General features: G+C 43.0%; 1 protein-coding gene and 1 long non-coding RNA gene across 3 annotated transcripts in view; both read right to left on the bottom strand.

Moving 5' to 3' along the window:
• Nucleotides 1–3,297: 3,297 nt before the first annotated feature.
• LOC139374287 (uncharacterized) lies at nucleotides 3,298–4,985 on the bottom strand. The gene is made up of 2 exons (XR_011627657.1): nucleotides 4,749–4,985; nucleotides 3,298–4,595 (listed from the first exon to the last, which is right to left on the bottom strand). It is a non-coding gene; the product is annotated as an uncharacterized lncRNA (long non-coding RNA).
• A 244-nt stretch (nucleotides 4,986–5,229) lies between these two features.
• The window catches only part of LOC139375280 (TOG array regulator of axonemal microtubules protein 1-like), a 37,343-nt gene continuing 23,047 nt past the window's right edge, over nucleotides 5,230–19,525 (bottom strand). For both annotated transcript variants that reach the window (XM_071116900.1, XM_071116901.1), the window contains 13 exons: nucleotides 19,005–19,174; nucleotides 18,675–18,852; nucleotides 18,261–18,482; nucleotides 17,638–17,761; nucleotides 15,107–15,212; nucleotides 14,587–14,822; nucleotides 14,251–14,409; nucleotides 14,009–14,135; nucleotides 7,573–7,688; nucleotides 7,153–7,333; nucleotides 6,717–6,936; nucleotides 6,543–6,629; nucleotides 5,230–6,228 (listed from right to left, as the gene is read on the bottom strand). In XM_071116900.1, the coding sequence (XP_070973001.1) occupies nucleotides 5,969–6,228; nucleotides 6,543–6,629; nucleotides 6,717–6,936; nucleotides 7,153–7,333; nucleotides 7,573–7,688; nucleotides 14,009–14,135; nucleotides 14,251–14,409; nucleotides 14,587–14,822; nucleotides 15,107–15,212; nucleotides 17,638–17,761; nucleotides 18,261–18,482; nucleotides 18,675–18,852; nucleotides 19,005–19,174 (2,186 nt within the window). In that variant the 3' untranslated portion in view covers nucleotides 5,230–5,968. The remainder of the gene's footprint in view (nucleotides 6,229–6,542; nucleotides 6,630–6,716; nucleotides 6,937–7,152; nucleotides 7,334–7,572; nucleotides 7,689–14,008; nucleotides 14,136–14,250; nucleotides 14,410–14,586; nucleotides 14,823–15,106; nucleotides 15,213–17,637; nucleotides 17,762–18,260; nucleotides 18,483–18,674; nucleotides 18,853–19,004; nucleotides 19,175–19,525) is intronic.

The following is a 19,525-nucleotide window of genomic DNA, read 5'->3' as shown; positions in this document are numbered from 1 at the left end:
GCAGCAAAACAGATGGGCTGTGAAATGAATTTTCTACTGTTTATGTTAGCTAGTAGAATTTACTAATTTGGGCTGATCTAGGGTTTACGAACAGTGATACAGTGATTGATGTGGTGAGATGTCATGTATTGAGCTAGCATTCTGTAGGCTATTGCTCTGTTAGCCTATACTTCCATCTAATTGTTTTACTCTGATTACCCCAACATGGCACTATAAACATGAAAATGTTGCAACAAGTTCCTAATAACACCTGTATAATGTAAAAAAAAAAGCACTGCAACGTTATTTTCCTGTTTGTGGTCCGCCTGTTATTTTGCACGATTCTTGCCATTCTCCTTTGACCTCTATCATCAACTAGCTGTTTTCGCCCACAGGACTGCCGCTGATTGGATGTTTTTTGTTTGTCGCACCATTGACGGTAAACCCTAGACCAGTGGTTACCAACCTTTTCTGAGTCAAGATCACCTTCTGAGTCCAAAAGCAAGCCGAGATCTACCGCACAGATTTGTTTTCAAATGACTTCAAAAACCTATGCAAATAAGCCTATGCAGAATTAACCTATTAAAAACAGTTCTGTAGCAATGTTTGTGCAGTAGGCTTTAGGCCCAATACATTATCATTGCATATCGGCAACGCCTGAATTGCCCTGACAATGTTCTTTTCAGACCATTACTTACACTGGTAATATATATTTTGTTGTATTACTTGTGAGGCACAGCTGAGTGAGCATAATCATTACCTTTTCTTTTTTTACTGAACTGATGGCCTGCATCTGATGGTCAGATAGGGGATGGCGGGAGGGTGATAGCACTGGTGAGGCTGCCTCTCACCTGACTCACCTTCCCTCCTCTCTCCCTCCCTCCGCTGAGAAAAGAGGACACAGTCTTCCAGCTGATGGCGATTCATGTTATCACTCCGATGACCGATCAGAGACAGTGAAATATTCCTCGATATTAAAAAGGACAAGCCGCTAATAATAACAACGCAAGCTTTGGAAACACTTTGCTGTACTCATTCATTACAGCTGCAGTGCTGGTTGTAGTGTGAGTGGAAGTAGTGGGAATGCTAGCTTTGGGACACAAAATCAGGAACACGCTTATAGGCCTAAAAGTGTTGAACAAAATGTTGACCGTGTTGAATAACAATTTAACATGAACGTACTTAGAAGCTCTTTGCTGTATTATAAGCTCTTTGCTGTATTAGAAGCTCTTTGCTGTATTCATTGAGTCTCAAGTCATCAACTTTGCTGTGCGCTCAAGGCTTCTTTTTCCAGCCTATGGTTTGAGGAAACTGTGCAGACACAGTGATCTAAGCAATAAGCAGACACATTAAATAGTTCAAAATGCTGACACTTTGCCTTCCCGCTGCTATGGCTGCTGAATCAAGTGCACCTAACACCAACAGCACAAAACACAAGGCTTTATCGTAGTTTTTACAGAAATGTTTGGTGATCATCTACAAATGCCTTGGTGATCACCTCCGTGAAAAGCCCAGGAGGCTGGCTATTACTGGCGCATAATGGAACCTGCACACCTGACTCACTGTCTGTAGGAGCGAACCATTTTTGTGAATTGGGTAGTGTACCTAAAACTGGCCACTGGGTGTATACAGTACCAGTCAAAAGTTCGGACACACCTACTCATTCAAGGGTTTTTCTTTTGTGAAGACATGAAAACTATAAAATAACACATATGGAATCATGTAGTAAACAAAAGTGTTAAACAAAACAAATCAAAATACACTACCGGTCAAAGGTTTTAGAACACCTCATTCAAGGGGTTTTTCTTTATTTTACTATTTTCTACATTGTATAATAAAAGTGAAGACATCAAACCTATGAAAAAAAACACATATGGAATCATATAGTAACCAAAAAAGTGTTAAACAAATTGGGTTGATGTCGGGTAATTGTGGAGGCCAGATCATCTGATGCAGCACTCCATCACTCTACTTCCTGGTCAAATAGCCCTTACACAGCCTGGAGGTGTGTTGGGTCATTGTCCTGTTGAAAAACAAATGATAGTCCCACTAAGCGCAAACCAGATGGGTGGCATATCGCTGCAGAACGCTGTGGTAGCCATGCTGGTTAAGTGTGCCTTGAATTCGAAATAAATCACAGTGTTACCAGCAAAGCACCCCCACACCTCCTCCTCCATACTTCACGGTGGGAACTACACATGCAGAGATCATCCGTTCACCTACTATGCGTCTCACAAAGACACGGAGGTTGGAACCAAAAATCTTACATTTGGACTCATCAGACCAAAGGGTAGATGTCCAATGGTCAAATGTCCATTGCTAGAGTTTCTTGGCACAAGCAAGTCTCTTCTTGTTGTTGTTGTACTTTAGTACTGGTTTCTTTGCAGCAATTCGACCACGAAGGCCTGATTCACGCAGTCTCCTCTGAACAGTTGATGATGAGATGTGTCTGTTACTTTAACTCTGTGAAACAATTATTTGGGCTGCAATTTCTGATGCTGGTAACTCTAATGAACTTCTCCTCTGCAGCAGAGGTAACTCTGGGTCTTCCTTTCTTGTGGCGGTCCTCATGAGAGCCAGTTACATCAAAGCGCTTGATTGTTTTTGCGATTGCACTTGAAGAAACTTTCAAAGTTTTTGAAATTTTCCTCATTGACTGACGTTCTTGTCATAATATGGACTTTTACTAAATAGGGATATCTTCTGTATACCAGCTGGTTGAGAGAATGCAAGTGTGCAGAGCTGTCATCAAGGCAACGGGTGGCTACTTTGAAGAATCTCAAATATAACATTTATTTTGATTTGTTTAACACTTTTTTGGTTTCCAAATGATTCAATGTGTTATTTCTGTTTTGATGTCTTCACAAAATGGTAACATTTATGAAAAACTCTGGAATGAGTAGGTGTCCAAACATTTGACTGGAGCTGTATGTCAATGAGAACTAGCTTCTCAAGGAACTTGACATTTTCTACAATCTTTTGCTTTGCTATTATTTGTCATGTAACTAAACTAATTTTTGTATTTATTTACATGTAAATAAAAGCAAATCGTGTAAATCAGTGACAGTTGTCTTGTTTAATAACCGCTCAATCTTGCATGTCTAATCCAACTAATTGGAAATAGATCCTTACCTTACAGCCCCCTCTTCCTCAAGACATTAAAGACCAGGAGCACACATCTTTTCCCCCTTTAGGCGATACCAGGCAACAAGGCCAACCACACTGAGCTGAGGCATTACAATGATAGCATAGGAAAGTTATCTTTACAACAAAGATGTGAAGCAATAAAGTACATAAATAAAAAAACAAAGCATATAGTTTATAGAAATAAACACTTTAAATATCAGTCGGTCTTTCATCTCGTTAACAAACAATTTCAATATAATTTAAACATAGAATAGTGAAAGGTTACGTTAAGACTGGCACTATACTGAAACAGAATCACAGACCTGGGCTTCACCGTCTCTGTAATAGTCGTTAGTTTAAAGATAAATTGTTTCAATGTTACACTCAGACAGTATAATTGGTTTACACCCAAAGTTGAGCTAGGCATCAGTGTACACACATACATATACACACAGTGGGGCAAAAAAGTATTTAGTCAGTCACCAATTGTGCAAGTTCTCCCACTTAAAAAGATGAAAGAGGCCTGTAATTTTCATCATAGGTACACTTCAACCATGACAGACAAAATAAGAAAGAAAATCCAGAAAATCACATTGTAGGATTTTTTAATTAATTTATTTGCAAATTATGGTGGAAAATAAGTATTTGGTCACCTACAAACAAGCAAGATTTCTGGCTCTCACAGACCTGTAACTTCTTCTTTAAGAGGCTCCTCTGTCCTCCACTCGTTACCTGTATTAATGGCACCTGTTTGAACTTGTTATCAGTATAAAAGACACCTGTCCACAACCTCAAACAGTCACACTCCAAACTCCACTATGGCCAAGACCAAAGAGCTGTCAAAGGACACCAGAAACAAAATTGTAGACCTGCACCAGGCTGGGAAGATTGAATCTGCAATAGGTAAGCAGCTTTGTTTGAAGAAATCAACTGTTGGAGCAATTATTAGGAAATGGAAGACATACAAGACCACTGATAATCTCCCTCGATCTGGGGCTCCACGCAAGATCTCACCCCGTGGGGTCAAAATGATCACAACGGTGAGCAAAAATCACAGAACCACACGGGGGGACCTAGTGAATGACCTGCAGAGAGCTGAGACCAAAGTAACAAAGCCTACCATCAGTAACACACTACGCTGCCAGGGACTCAAATCCTGCAGTACCAGACATGTCCCCCTGCTTAAGCCAGTACATGTCCAGGCCCGTCTGAAGTTTGCTAGAGAGCATTTGGATGATCCAGAAGAAGATTGGGAGAATGTCATATGGTCAGATGAAACCAAAATATAACTTTTTGGTAAAAACTCAACTCGTTGTGTTTGGAGGACAAAGAATGCAGAGTTGCATCCAAAGAGCACCATACCTACTGTGAATCATGGGGGTGGAAACAACATGATTTGGGGCTGTTTTTCTGCAAAGGGACCAGGACGACTGATCCGTGTAAAGGAAAGAATGAATGGGGCCATGTATCGTGAGATTTTGAGTGAAAACCTCCTTCCATCAGCAAGGGCATTGAAGATGAAACGTGGCTGGGTCTTTCAGCATGACAATGATCCCAAACACACCGCCCGGGCAACGAAGGAGTGGCTTCGTAAGAAGCATTTCAAGGTCCTGGAGTGGCCTTGCCAGTCTCCAGAACTCAACCCCATAGAAAATCTTTGGAGGCAGTTGAAAGTCCGTGTTGCCCAGCAACAGCCCCAAAACGTCACTGCTCTAGAGGAGATCCGCATGGAGGAATGGGCCAAAATACCAGCAACAGTGTGTGAAAACCTTGTGAAGACTTACAGAAAACGTTTGACCTCTGTCATTGCCAACAAAGGGTATATAACAAAGTATTGAGATAAACTTTTGTTATTGACCAAATACTTATTTTCCACCATCATTTGCAAATAAATTCATTAAAAATTCTACAATGTGATTTTCTGGATTTTATTTTCTAATTTTGTCTGTCATAGTTGAAGTGTACCTATGATGAAAATTACAGGCCTCTCTCATATTTTTAAGTGGGAGAACTTGCACAATTGGTGGCTGACCAAATACTTTTTTGCGCCACTGTATATACATATATATACATATATATATATATATATATCCTTAACAATAATATAAATATATTTTTTGATCACGTCAGTACATTTTGGTCAAGCAAAAAGTAAAAAGCTAAGACATGCCAGAACACCACTTCATCAACAAATTGTTACAATAAGATTTACAAACCATATACAATAGATACATTATATACCGCAACATCGTACAGCATACAGATTAGGCTAATACTGTGCAATCACATATTTGAGCTATACAAAATATTTGAAATCATTAATCTTCACTCTGACAAATCTTTTAAACAACCGTATAAGACATCTTAGAAATTTCACATCAAAAGAAACAGCTAAAATATACATCTTCAGGTCCCGTTTCCTTTTTGTGCATTTCAAATGTACATTCTTCATAATGTTGTCTCCGAAATGCGTACAATAAGATTCATAAAAAACAACAACAGCAACAATCATATGACGATACATACCAAGCCATATTCATGACGACAACTATCATGATAGTGAGCGACATCTTCAAAGTGCAAAGAGAGCAGGTTGTTGAGAGTGTAAGACCTGATGCCAACAGCTGAAGTCTCTGTCTGCCTGTGCTCCTTTATTAAAAGACACCATAGCTTGCTGAGAAGAGGGTTGATTTAAGGGCTCTCATCTTAAGGACTTTCTATACTCTGTAACGTTAAAAAAGTGCAGGCACTATCAGAAATGTAGAACATCTCTGTCTTTAAGGAAGGTCAGTGTTTCTGTTGTTCTGTCTAGGGGGGGGGGGGGGGTGATTGTGTTTTGAAGGTTGTGTTTTCTGAAGGGCCCTCAGGGGTAGGAGAGGGTCCTCATGAGCTCGTTGAGGCTCTTGTGGACGTTGGCAGACTGGGAAGCGGCGAATTCTGCCAGCCCAGGCCCCATGTGGGTGTAGAGGGCTTGGCACAGGTTGGAGGTGGCTCCCCGCACGCTGCCACCCCGGCCGTGGACAGTGCCACTGTGGCTGGATGTGCCCAGGAGGTGCCACAGCAGGGGTAATGCCTTCTGTTCCACCACCTGGGGCTTACGGGGATATAATTCTATCACCAGATCTGAAAGACAGACCAGAGGAGGGAGGTTGGAGGATGAGGAGTCAGCTGGCAGAGTTCAAACATGTTGTAACAAGGAACTTATGAAATGCTGAGAGCATATGGGCCTGACATATGTTTATCCCTCCTTTTAAGAGGCTAAAGACTCTTTGGGTGACAGGAAAGAAAGACAGTTGCCAGTGCACTGTTGCTTAAGAGCTTTTGTCAACTCAGATCCTAATCAAAATGTTAAAAGCCAAATGAAGTTTACAAAGTGTCATCTATGTAACTTAGGTACTGAAGGGAATATCTCAAGCAAACTGTTTCAGTGAACATACCTGCAACCTTCTCTATGAGATCCACCTTAGCCTTACCACTCAGGAACTGGGCCTTGGTGCAGAAGGGCTGGAGGAGGAGAGCGTTATCTGTGAACAAAGTCAAGCAACAAAAAGTCAAGCTACGTTCAAGCCTCAAACCAGATGATGTGATGGGAAACATCATCAGACACCCACCCAGGTTTTGGATGAGTGTGTGGATGGCTCCAATAGCAGCAGTGTAGATAGCGTTGTTCTTGGAGTTGAGGTGATTGTCCACGATGGCTGGGACCAGGATGTAGATTACCTGGGCAAGGTTATCCTTCATCACAGTGACAATCTTCTGCAGAGACTCTAGAGCGTACAGGTTGACCTTACTGTTGGACTCCTGCAGTCTGGCCTTAAAGGCATCAAACACCTGTGAGAAGGACAGAGAGATGAGAGAAGCATTACTACAGATTCAACTATGACCTGCTTACACAGGCCATTTTATCTATGGTACTTTGCATGGTTGATTTCGTCAATAAAATGTATAGCTAGTATTTTTTGTGATAGTCAGAGGATTTCGGCCTTTAGGATGTTAGGGTATATGAGGCAAAAAAATATCCAGTTTTGTTCAGCTGACATCAGTTACCGGAAAGATACTGCTGATGACCATGTTGGGGTTGTGCTCACAGTCCACCATTAGCTGGTCGATGCCCTTGATGCGCTCTCTAAAGTCCTTTGAACCCAGCAGGGCTGTGAGCTGCTTGATGTACTCAATCTTGTCTGCAATGCTGTGAGCTTGAGGTCTTCCGTTGTACTGCCCATACTGCCTGCAGATACACAAACAGTAGGTAAGATATGGAGACGGAGTTCATACTGATGGATACACACATGAACAAACTCTGCATTCATTGACACAAACTGTGCTAATGCAAAAACAAACAGCAAGGCTAGCCATGGCTTCAATCATAACAGTTCAGTATATAAGAGATGTTGACTTGAAGAGAGACTAAATTCAGGGATAGTATGGAAAGTGCTACATGTTTCAGTTGGTGCTGCGTTTTCCCACCTGTTGACCACTTTGAGTGGTTCCCTGTTGAGAGATGAGGCCCTCACTGTCCCACTGCCAGGGTGGGAACGCCGGCCCCTGGCTGACGGGGTGTCCTGGGGCATCTCTCCCAGGCCCTGCAGAACACATTAACACACGTAACTCATAGATCACACAAATGTACAGTACCAGTCAAAAGTTTGGACACCTACTCATTCAATGTATAATTTTTTTTATTACTATTTTCTACATTGTAGAATAACAGTGAAGACATCAAAACTATGAAATAACACATATGTAATCATGTAGTAACCAAAAAGTGTTAAACAAATCAAAATATATTTTAGATGTTAGATTCTTCAAAGTAGCCACCCTTTGCTTTGATGACAGCTTTGCACACTCTTGGCATTCTCTCAACCAACTTCAACTGGAATGCTTTTCCAACAGTCTTGAAGGAGTTCCCACATATGCTGAGAACTCGTTGGCTTCTTTTCCTTCACTCTGCGGTCCAAATCATCCCAAACCATCTCAATTGGGTTGAGGTCGGGTGATTGTGGAGGCCAGGTCATTTGATGCAGCACTCCATCACTCTTCTTCTTGGTCAAATAGCCTTTACACAGCCTGGAGGTGTGTTGGGTCATTGTCCTGTTGAAAAACAAATTATGTGTGCAAACCAGATGGGATGGCGTATCGCTGCAGAATGCTGTGCTAGCCATGCTGGTTAAGTGTGCCTTGAATTCGAAATAAATCACAGACAGTGTCACCAGCAAAGCACCCCCACACCATCACACCTCCTCCTCCATGCTTCACGGTGGGAACCACACATGCGGAGATCATCCGTTCACCTACTCTGCGTCTCACAAAGACAAAGACATATTTCCACTGGTCTAATGTCCATTGCTAGTGTTTCTTGGCCCAAGCAAGTCTCTTCTTCTATTGGTGTCCTTTAGTAGTGGTTTCTATGCAGCAATTTGACAATGAAGGCCTGTTTCACACAGTCTCCTCTGAACAGTTGATGGTGAGATGTGTCTGTTACTGAACTCTGTAAAGCATTTATTTGGGCTGTAATCTGAAGCTCGTAACTCTAATGAACTTATCCTCTGCCACAGAGGTAACTCTGGGTCTTCCTTTCCTGTGGCAGTCCTCATGAGAGACAGTTTCATTATAGCGCTTGATGTTTTTTTGCGACTGCACTTGAAATGTTCCGCATTGACTGACCTTCATGTCTTAAAGTAATAATGGATTATCGATTCTCTTTGCTTATTTGAGCTGTTCTTGCCATAATATGGACTTGGTCTTTTACCAAATAGGGCTATCTTCTGTATACCATCTCTACCTTGTCACAACACAAATGATTGGCTCAAATGCATTAAGAAGCAATTCCACAAATTAACAAGGCACACCTGTTAACTGAAATGCATTCCAGCTCTTGAAGCAGGTCGATAAAATGCTAAGAGTGTGCAAAGCTGTCATTTAAGGCAGCTTTAACATTAGAAGCCTCCTCCCTAAGTTTGTTTTATTCACTGCTTTAGCACACTGCACCAACCCGGATGTCCTAGCCGTGTCTGAATCCTTGCTTAGCAAGGCCACCAAAAATCCAGAAATTTCCATCCCTAACTATAACATTTTCCGACAAGATAGAGCTGCCAAAGGGGGCGGAGTTGTAATCTACTGCAGAGTTCTGTCATACTATCCAGGTCTGTGCCCAAACAATTCAAGCTTCTACTTTTAAAAATCCACCGTTCCCAGAAACAAGTCTCTCACCATTGCTGCTTGTTATAGACCCCCTTCAGCCCCCAGCTGTGTCCTGGACACCATATGTGGATTGATTTCCTCCCATCTATCTTCAGAGTTCGTACTGTTAGGTGACCTAAACTGGGACATGCTTAACACCCCGTCGGTCCTACAATCTAAGCTAGATGTCCTCAAACTCAAACAAATTATCAAGGAACCAACCAGGTACAACCCTAAATCTGTAACCATTAGCACCCTCGTAGATATGGTCCTGACCAACTTGCCCTCTAAATACACCTCTGCTGTCTTCAACCTGATCTCACCGATCATTGCCTCATTGCCTGCGTGCGTAATAGGTGCGCGATCAAACGACCACCCCTCATCACTGTCAAGCACTCCCTAAAACACTTCAGCAAGCAGGTAATCAACCTGGCCTGGGTATCCTGGAAGGATATTGACCTCATCCTGTCAGTAGAGGATGCCTGGTTGCTCTTTAAAAGTGCTTTCCTCACTTAAATAAACATGTCCCATTAAAAAAAAATAGAACTAAGAACAGATATAGCCCTTGGTTCACCCCAGACTTGACTGGCTTTGACAAGCACAACAACATCCTGTGGCGTTCTGCATTAGCAATGAATAGCCTCCGTGATATGCAACTTTTCAGGGAAGTCAGAAACCAATATACTCAGTCAGTTTGGAAAGCTAAGCCTAGCTTTTTCAAACAGAAATTTGCCTCCTGTAGCGCTAATTCCAAAAAGTTTTGGGACACTGTAAAGTCCATGGAGAAAAAGAGCACCTCCTCCCAGCTGCCCACTGCACTGAGGATAGGAAACATTGTCACGACCGATAAATCTACGATAATCGTTCATTTCAATAAGCATTTTTCTACGGCTGTCCATGCTTTCCACCTGTTTACCACTACCCCGGCCAACATCTCAGCACCCCCTGCAGCAACTTTCCCAAGCCCCCCCACTCCACCTTCACCCAAATCCAGACAGCTGATGTTCTGAAAGAGCTGCAAAATCTGGATCCCTACAAATCAGCTGGGCTAGACAATCTGGACCATCTCTTTCTAAAAGTATCCGGCAAAATTGTTGCAACCCCTATTACTAGTCTATTCAACCTCTCTTTCGTATCATCCGAGATCACTAAAGATTGGAAAGCTGCCGCGGACATCCACCTCTTCAAAGGGGGAGACACTCTAGACCCAAACTGTTTAGACCTATATCCATCCTGCCCTGCCTTTCTAAAATCTTCGAAAGCCAAGTTAACAAACAGATCACAGACCATTTCGAATCCCACCATACCTTCTCCACTATGCAATCTGGTTTCCGAGCTGGTCATGGGTGCACCTCAGCCACGCTCAAGGTCCTAAACGATATCATAACTGCCATCGATAAAAGACAGTACTGTGCAGCCGTCTTCATCGACCTAGCCAAGGCTTTCGACTCTGTCAATCACCGCATTCTTATCGTCAGACTCAATAGCCTTTGCTTCTCAAATGACTGCCTCGCCTGGTTCACCAACTACTTCTCAGACAGAGTTCAGTGTGTCAAATCGGAGGGCCTGTTGTCCGGACCTCTGGCAGTCTCTATGGGGGTGCCACAGATATCAATTCTCAGGCTGACTCTTTTCTCTGTAAATATCAATGATGTTGCTCTTGCTGCTGGTGATTCTCTGATCCACCTCTACGCAGACGACACCATTCTGTATACATCTGGCACTTCTTTGGACACTGTGCTAACAAACCTCCAAACGTGCCTCAATGCCATACAACACTCCTTCCGTGACCTCCAACTGCTTTTAAATGCAAGTAAAACTAAGTGCATGCTCTTCAACCGATTACTGCCCCGCACCCTCCCGCCTGACTAGCATCACTACTCTACTCACAACTTAGAATATGCGGACAACTACAAATACCTAGGTGTCTGGTTAGACTGTAAACTCTCCTTCCAGACTCACATTATTAAGCATCTCCAACCCAAAATCAAATCTAGAATCGGCTTCCTATTTCGCAACAAAGCCTCCTTCACTCATGCTGCCAAAGATACCCTCATAAATGGACTATCCTACTGATCCTTGACTTCGGCAATGTCATTTACAAAATAGCCTCCAACACTCTACTCAGCAAACTGGATGTAGTCTATCACAATGCCATCCGTTTTGTCACCAAAGCTCCATATACTACTCACCCCTGCGACCTGTATGCTCTCGTTGGCTGGCCCTCACTACATATCTGTCGCCAAACCCACTGGCTCCAGGTCATCTATTAATCTATGCTAGGTAAAGCCCCGCCTTATCTCAGCTCACTGGTCACCATAGCAACATCCACCTGTAGCACGCGCTCCAGCAGGTATATTTCACTGATCATCCCCAAAGCCAACACTTATTTGGCCGCCTTTCCTTCCAGTTCTCTGCTGCCAATGACTGTAACTAATTGCAAAAATCACTGAAGCTGGAGACTTATATTTCCCTCTCTAACTATAAGCATCAGCTGTCAGAGCAGCTTATTGATCACTATACATGTACACAGCCAATCTGTAAATAGCACACCCAACTACCTCATCCCCATATTGTTACTTATCCTCTTGCTCTTTTGCACCCCAGTATCTCAACTTGCATATCTATCACTCCAGTGTTAATGCTAAATTGTAATTATTTCGCCCCCATGGAATCTATTGCCTTACCTCCCTACTCTTCTACATTTGCACACACTGTACATAGATTTTTTGATTGTGTTATTGACTGTACGTTTGTTTATGTGTAACTCTGTGGTGTTGTTTTTGTCGCACTGCTTTGCTTTATCTTGGCTAGGTCGCAGTTGTAAATGAAAACTTGCTCTCAACTGGCCTACCTGGTTAACTTTTTTAGGATAGGGGGCAGCATTCGGAATTTTGGATGAAAAGCATGCCCAAAGTAAACTGCCTGCTACTCAGGATCAGAAGCTATATATGCATATAATTGGTAAATTTGGATAGAAAACACTCTAAAGTTTCCAAAACTGTTAAAATAATGTCTGTGAGTATAACAGAACTGATATGGCAGGCGAAAACTTGAGGAAAATCCATCCAGGAAGTGCCATTATTTTGAAATGGCTGTTTTGCCAATGAAAGCCTATCCACCATTTAAAGGGATAGGACCCAGATTCCGTTCCCTATGGCTTCCACTAGTTGTGAACAGTCTTTAGTCATTGTTTCAGGCTTTTATTCTGAAACATAAGGGAGAATGACCACATTGAGTGAGTGGACCCTGGGGTGACCCCAGAGCTGGTTACTGCACACGACCGAGAGCGTGCCTTTCTTGTTTTTCTTTTATATTGACAACGTTATTGTCCGGCTGAAATATTATCGATTATTTAGGCTAAAAACAACCTGAGGATTGATTGGAAACATTGTTTGACATGTTTCTACGAACTTTACGGATACTATTTGAAATTTTCGTCTGTCAGTTGTGACCGCATTTGAGCCATTGGATTACTGAACAAAACGCGGCAACAAAATTGAGGTTTTTGGATATAAAGAGGGACTTTATTGAACAAAACAAACATTTATTGTGTAACTGGGAGTCTTGTGAGTGCAAGCATACGAAGATCATCAAAGGTAAGCGATTAATTGTATTGCCATTTCTGACTTTCGTGACTAATCTACTTGGCTGCTAACTGTTTGTAATGTTATGTGTGCTGAGCGCTGTCCTCAGATAATCGCATGGTTTGCTTTCGCGGTAAAGCCTTTTTGAAATCTGACACGGCGGCGGCGGCTGGATTAACAACAAGTTAAGCTTTATTTTTGATGTATTGCACTTGTGATTTCATGAAAGTTAAATATTTATAGTAATTTAATTTGAATTTCGCGCTCTGCAATTTCATCGGAAGTTGATCCATATGAAGTTAAATAAAGGTTAAAAAAAAGTATAAATAAAAAGGCATAAGGTGGCTTCTTTGAAGAATCTCAAATATTAAATATGTTTTGATATGTTTAACACTTTTTTGGTTACTACATGATTCCATATGTGTCATTTCATAGTTTTGATGTATTCTCTATTATTCTACAATGTAGAAAATAGTACAAATTAAGGAAAACCCTGGAATGAGTAGGTGTGTCCAAACTTTTGACCGGTACTGTAAATTAAGTGCAGCAGGTTCATACAGGAACCCCAACTGATAGCATCAGCTGATATTGCAGCAATTAGATTCATCACGCTACCTTAATATGGCGGTTTATTTAGTTGACCGGGTTCTGCACACACATTCTGATGGCTGCTGCCCAGTGCCATGTGCTGGTGTTCTTGGTGATATGCCATTGCTGTAACACGTTACTCGCCATTCATTTCTGTTTTCTGCTTTCCCACCACTCTCCCCAGCCTCCACTTGTTTGGGCTCTGCTTTTGTACAGTCAGAGGCATTGGTATAGTATTCCTTGGCATTGGTATAGCTGCCATGAAGGAGCAGAGCCTAACGCAAAGACTAATGTACTGCATTTATTGTCGTCTTTTCTAATAAATGGTTAAACGAATGTGGCGTTTCCTGTCTAAACTGCTGCTTTCTTACAGTAACAGTGTCTTGTCTCAAAACGCAAGTCCCCAGCAAGGGGAGACTAAAATAGACAGGAATGACTCATAACAGTCCCACACACCTTCTCAGTTAAACAGTGTTCTGAACCTTAGTGTTCAGTGTGGAGACAGTGTGCTGTACCTTAGTGTTCAGTGTGGAGACAGTGTTCTGTACCTTAGTCTTCAGTGTGAAGACAGTGTCTCTGATGGGAGCCAGGTCTTTGGCAGGGATATATTTCTCCAACATCTTATCGAAATCACTGTGCAGTGATAGAAATAAGAGCATCCGGCGCCCCTGGTACCTGAGGAGCAGAACAGCCTCAGAGTCAAACAATGTCACTCACTCTATTGATAACAGACACACCTGCTACTATTAAAACAAACACTCATTGGTATTGAACAGAATTCCCTCCCTACCTAGCTTCCTGGGAGGAGTCTTGTGCCAGCTTGGTGACGGCAGGTAGTATTCGGTCGGTGAGGTCTTTCACTCCAGACAGCAGGCGGGCAGCACCAATGTTCTCCATCAGGTTGGCCATGTGATGACCCGCGCACTTCCTCACCACAGAGTTCAGGTGACTGTTCACAAGAGACAATATCAGGGATGTGGTCAGCGCCACATAGAAAATAAAGCCTAATGACCTATTTTAATGATAAGATACAAGCATGATAAAAATGTAATGTCTACACGCAAAGCATGTAGCCCTAATTCAGGTAAAGAACTGCTAAAAGTGCTCTCTTGTGAGTGTGTCTGACCTGAGGCCGCTGGTGAGCAGAGCATTCAGGCTGCGTGTCGGGGTGCAATGTTGCACCATGCTGTCCAACGCTTCATCCACATCCTGTCTGATGAAGGCGTTGGACTCCCCAGCTTTCTGCAGCAGAGCCTTGGCTGTGCCCTCCAGCTCCTGGTCCATGCCCTTCTGCAGAGCAGTGTACAGCTCACCCATTACCCCAACCGCAACACGGGACACACCCGAACGAAGGTTCCTCACCTGAGGAGCAATACACTCAGATGATATCATTAAATCAGTTAGATAAAAAAAAATATAATCAGACATCTGAGGAAGGATGGTCAAATGAATGGTCAAATGTCCTAATCAGGACATAGGAAAATCAATCATTGAGGGCTAAAGTCTACAAGAACCACCCTGTATTGAATTGATTGAGGCAGAGATTATGATTAGAAGGGGATTGGATGAAGGTCCCCAGGACAATGGACTGCCGTTTCACGTGAACATTTATACAAGACTAAAAGAATGAGGAGTCGTGGTCGTACCTCTTGGATGAGTGCGAGACAGACGTCATGCAGCCTGTTAAGAAGTATGTCTGAATGGTACTGCGTCAGACCACGGAGAAAGGTCAGGCCCTCAATCTTCTTCTCCCTTCAATCAAAAATAGAGAAATATACATTTTGTAAATCCAATCCATTGCTTATATGCATAGAACAGTCATACATTGACTTTTGACATAGGGTCTTACTAGACAATGTTGAAGTATAGCATCTGGTTAAAGTAACTGTCCAGTTACAAATGAAAAGTCCAGTGAAAAGTAAATATTATGTTAACTCATACCCAAATAATGTTGTTGACTCGTCCTATACTCGTATTTCTGGCCAAAGCATAATTTGGAGAGAAAACACTTAAAAACTCAAACTGCAGCGATTTGAAAGAACATTTAAAAAATATATTATGAAGGCTACAACCTTCTGTCTGCTGTAACAGATATTACTGTAGCACAAGCAAGACGCAGTCTACACATTGCATTGGGGCAAATCTATCAGCGTTTCTGCCATATGGCCAGAGTTGCTGAATAAAGAACACTATGACATTGACTGCCTGTCTGCCTCCCAATAGCCAATGTTTGCACATTAAATCAATGTTGACTGCCTGTCTGTGTCTTGCTTGTTTGATATGCTGCATACATATAGCTTGCCTAAATAGCTGCATATAGGCTAACTCACCTGAAAAAATAACATGAAACCGCTACACTGCATGTTATGTGGTGCTTATGTTTGCAATAGATTACTGTTACAACAAAGAACTACGTGTGTTCAAACTGTCTTTCGTGTTTACGCAGCAGCGGAGCACTGAGCAGCAGCTAAAAGGAGGAGGAAGCGGTAGCGGATCCTGCAGGGTCCTCGGGATCCTTCCGAGTGGCGCAGAGGTCTGTATTTCTTTGCTAGAGGCGTTACTACATTCCCTGGTTCGAATCCAGGCTGTATCACATCCGGCCTTGATTGGGAGTCCCATAGGGCGGCGCCGGTTTTGGCCGTCATTGTAAATAAGAATTTGTTCTTAATCTGACTTGCCTAGTTAAATAAAGGTTACATAAAAAATGTAAATAAAAAAAATGTGCAGAAATCCCTATATACACTATATAGAAAAGTATGTGGACACCCCTTCAAATTAGTGGATCTGGCTATTTCAGCCACACCCGTTGCTGACAGGTGTATAAAATCTAGCACACAGCCATGCAATCTCCATAAACAAACATTTACACTATAATGGCCTTACTGAAGAGCACAGTGACTTTCAACATGGCACCGTCATAGGATGCCACCTTTCCAACAAGTCAGTGCGTCAAATTTCTGCCCTGCTAGAGCTACCCCGGTCAACTGTAAGTGCTGTTATTGTGATGTGGAAACGTCTAGGAGCAACAACGGCTCAGCAGCAAAGTGGTAGGCCACACAAGTTTACAGAATGGGACCGCCGAGTGCTGAGTAAAAATCGTATGACCTCGGTTCCAACAGTTATTAACGAGTTCCAAACGCCTCTAGAAGCAAAGTCAGCACAATAATTGTTTGTCGGGATCTTCATGAAATGGGTTTCCATGGCCGAGCAGATGCAAACAAGACTAAGATCACCAACGTGCAATTGGCAAGTGTTGGCAAAAGGGGTGTAAAGCCCGCCGCCATTGGACTGCAGTAGAGGAAACGCATTCTCTGGAGTGATGAATCACGCTTCACCATCTGGCAGTCTAACGGACAATTCTGGGTTTGGCGGATGCCAGGAGAATGCTACCTGCGGGCCTGTTTTTCATGGTTCGGGCTAGGCCCTTTAGTTCCAGTGAAGGGAAATGTTAACGCTACAGCATACAATGACATACTAGACGATTCTGTGCTTCCAACTTTGTGGCAACAGTTTGGGGGAGTCCCTTTCCTGTTTCAGCATGACAATGCCCCTGTGCACAAAGCGAGGTCCATACAGAAATGGTTTCTTGAGATCAGTGTTGAAGTACTTGACTGGTCTGCACAGAGCCCTGACCTCAACCCCATCGAACACCTTTGGGATGAATTGGACTGCCGACAACGAGCCAGGTCTAATCACCCAACATCATTGCCCAACCTCAGTAATGCTCTTGTGGCTGAATGGAAGCAAGTCCCCGCAGCAATGTTCCAACATCTAGTGGAAAGCCTTCCAGAATACTGGAGGCTGTTAGGAGGCCCATGATTTTGGAATGAGATGTTCAATGAGCAGGTGTCCATATACTTTTGGTCGCGTAGTGTATTTATTTACAAAAAATTGGGTTTCAGAAAATTCAGAATCGCAGCCATGCCGCTCTGTTGTTGGGGTATGCCTACACCATTCCAACACAGAAAAGCTGTTTTTTTAAACACCCTTAATTACAATTTTTGTGAAGAAAAATTATTTGACTCATTGTAATTAATTATTAGCCATATTTCATAGACATCCGGAAACACTGGACAGTTACTTTAAATGCGGGAGGTGGGGTTCAGTTGGACCCCAGGAAGATTTGCAGTTGATAAAGCGTCAGCCAATAGGGATCCAACTGAAGAATAAAGCTCACCAGTCGTCTGAGTTGAGGAGTTTGAAGCTCTGTGTCAGTGCTAGCTCAGGTTTGGAGAAGGGCCGTAGTTCAGGCTGCTCTGTCAGGTCTCTCTTCTGGCTGGGAATGCCTGGGGACATCTCATCTGGAGGACAACCATATCATTAAACACAACACTATAATAACATATCTCTATGGCCACAACAACACACAGCAGATTGTTACATTACACCTCTATTGGTACATTACAGTTGTATCAGTCATTGGCTAAATGAAGCAGCGTGCATGGGAGATGTATTAATAGAATGTGTGAAAACAAAGCATTGCACTCCATTATCTACATCTCATTTACCATTGCTAAGCTCTGCTACTGTTGGGGGGCTCTGAGGGGCTAATTAGTAGTGCATTAAAACACTTTCGAGTCAGGCTATACCTAAATGCCTGAGTGAGATATGATGTGTTGACTTATTAATCTAATCACCATGTTAAAAAAACATCATTAAGTTGCTCAAATTAATGAGAGAAATCACAGAACAAACAGTTCTGTATTGAACGATATAATGAAAAACAGTGTAGCGCTTTAGCTGCTATAACCCTATAACTGCAAAGATATTACATGATGACTGCCAGAATGTTACACTGACCTGAGCTGTGTGAGAGAGACAGCCGTGTCCTGCTGAGACTGGGAGCCCTCCTCAGGCGGGGCAGGGTGCTCCCGGGGTTGGCAGGGACCGTGGGGGGGCTGGGCTGGTGGGGGGGACTGAAACATTTAATAGGGCTCTGGGATCCCTGGGGGCTGGTGGGTGACTCGTCTTGGAGAGAGTCAGCCTTGGTGGACGTCACCATGCTACCATTCAAATGAAAGTCTGTTAGGGGAAGAAAAAACATTTTAGAGATGAGCCACAAGCCCACGCAGGAAGACATCCTACTGTCAGAGTAGAATTTCCCAAATTATTGCAACATAACAAAAGCCAGTTTATTTAGATTCTAGTGCATGAAGTGAAAGCTTGTACTAGGGTAAAGGATAGTCTTGGAGGGTTAAGGAAGAAATATTGCACCGTTGGAAATGGCTGCTGTATCCTCTGTAGCCACGTCATTTTGCACCTGTCTGAGGCGCAGACGCATCCTGTCAGCTCTCTGGCGATCCCCCAGGGCAACCTGGCCCTCCTGCTGCTCCAATCGGTGCTGCCGCATCTTGTCCCGAGCAAACCTTGTCATTCTCACCTTTTCCTTATCCTGCACACAAACACACAACCCCCATTTACACACATTCCACAGACTGATAGCAGTGGTAGAGGGCAATCTTTTTCAAGCTGCAAAGCCTGATGGGAAATGTAGTATCAAAGAGGTTGTTGGTGGTGTATGTACAGTATGGTGGACCTGCTCACCCTGGCCACCTCTGAGGCTGGGATGTCGTTGGGGTCCAGATGGTTGCCGGGGACTGCATGGCCATAGATGCCAGCTGGGGGGTCACTGGGCAGCCTGGTCATACAGTCACCCTGCTCCATCGACATGGCAACTTCTGGACGGCTGGACAGAACCACCGAGCCAAACACTCCTGCAGAGGGGGGAGGTGAGGAAAATTCAAGAGTGCTTAAGCTCATTTTCATTGACACCATTATTCAGCAAAGCTGAAACTTTAAGCAGCACAGTGTATTCACATAGCTAGAAAATACTGTAAGCAGTGATGACTTCCAAAATATGGCAAGCTCTGTCCTTTGCATGTCTTAGCATCTGTTTATCTGCCAACAGTAAGTATATTGCCAACCACAAGAGTTATTCCAAACAATTCTTTAATCTTGGCCCTGATACTGTGTGGCCCCAGGCAGGGCCTTGTGTACTGTGAGACTTGGCGATCTGTTGTTAAACACAGCCCTGAACCAGAACATCACGACCTCAGAACACAATA

The sequence above is a fragment of the Oncorhynchus clarkii genome, chromosome 19 (genome assembly GCF_045791955.1).
Source record: "Oncorhynchus clarkii lewisi isolate Uvic-CL-2024 chromosome 19, UVic_Ocla_1.0, whole genome shotgun sequence".
NCBI classification, from domain to species: domain Eukaryota; kingdom Metazoa; phylum Chordata; class Actinopteri; order Salmoniformes; family Salmonidae; genus Oncorhynchus; species Oncorhynchus clarkii.
The sequence above is the reverse complement of the archived record's forward strand: the minus strand, read 5'-3'. Positions and strand labels throughout refer to the sequence as shown.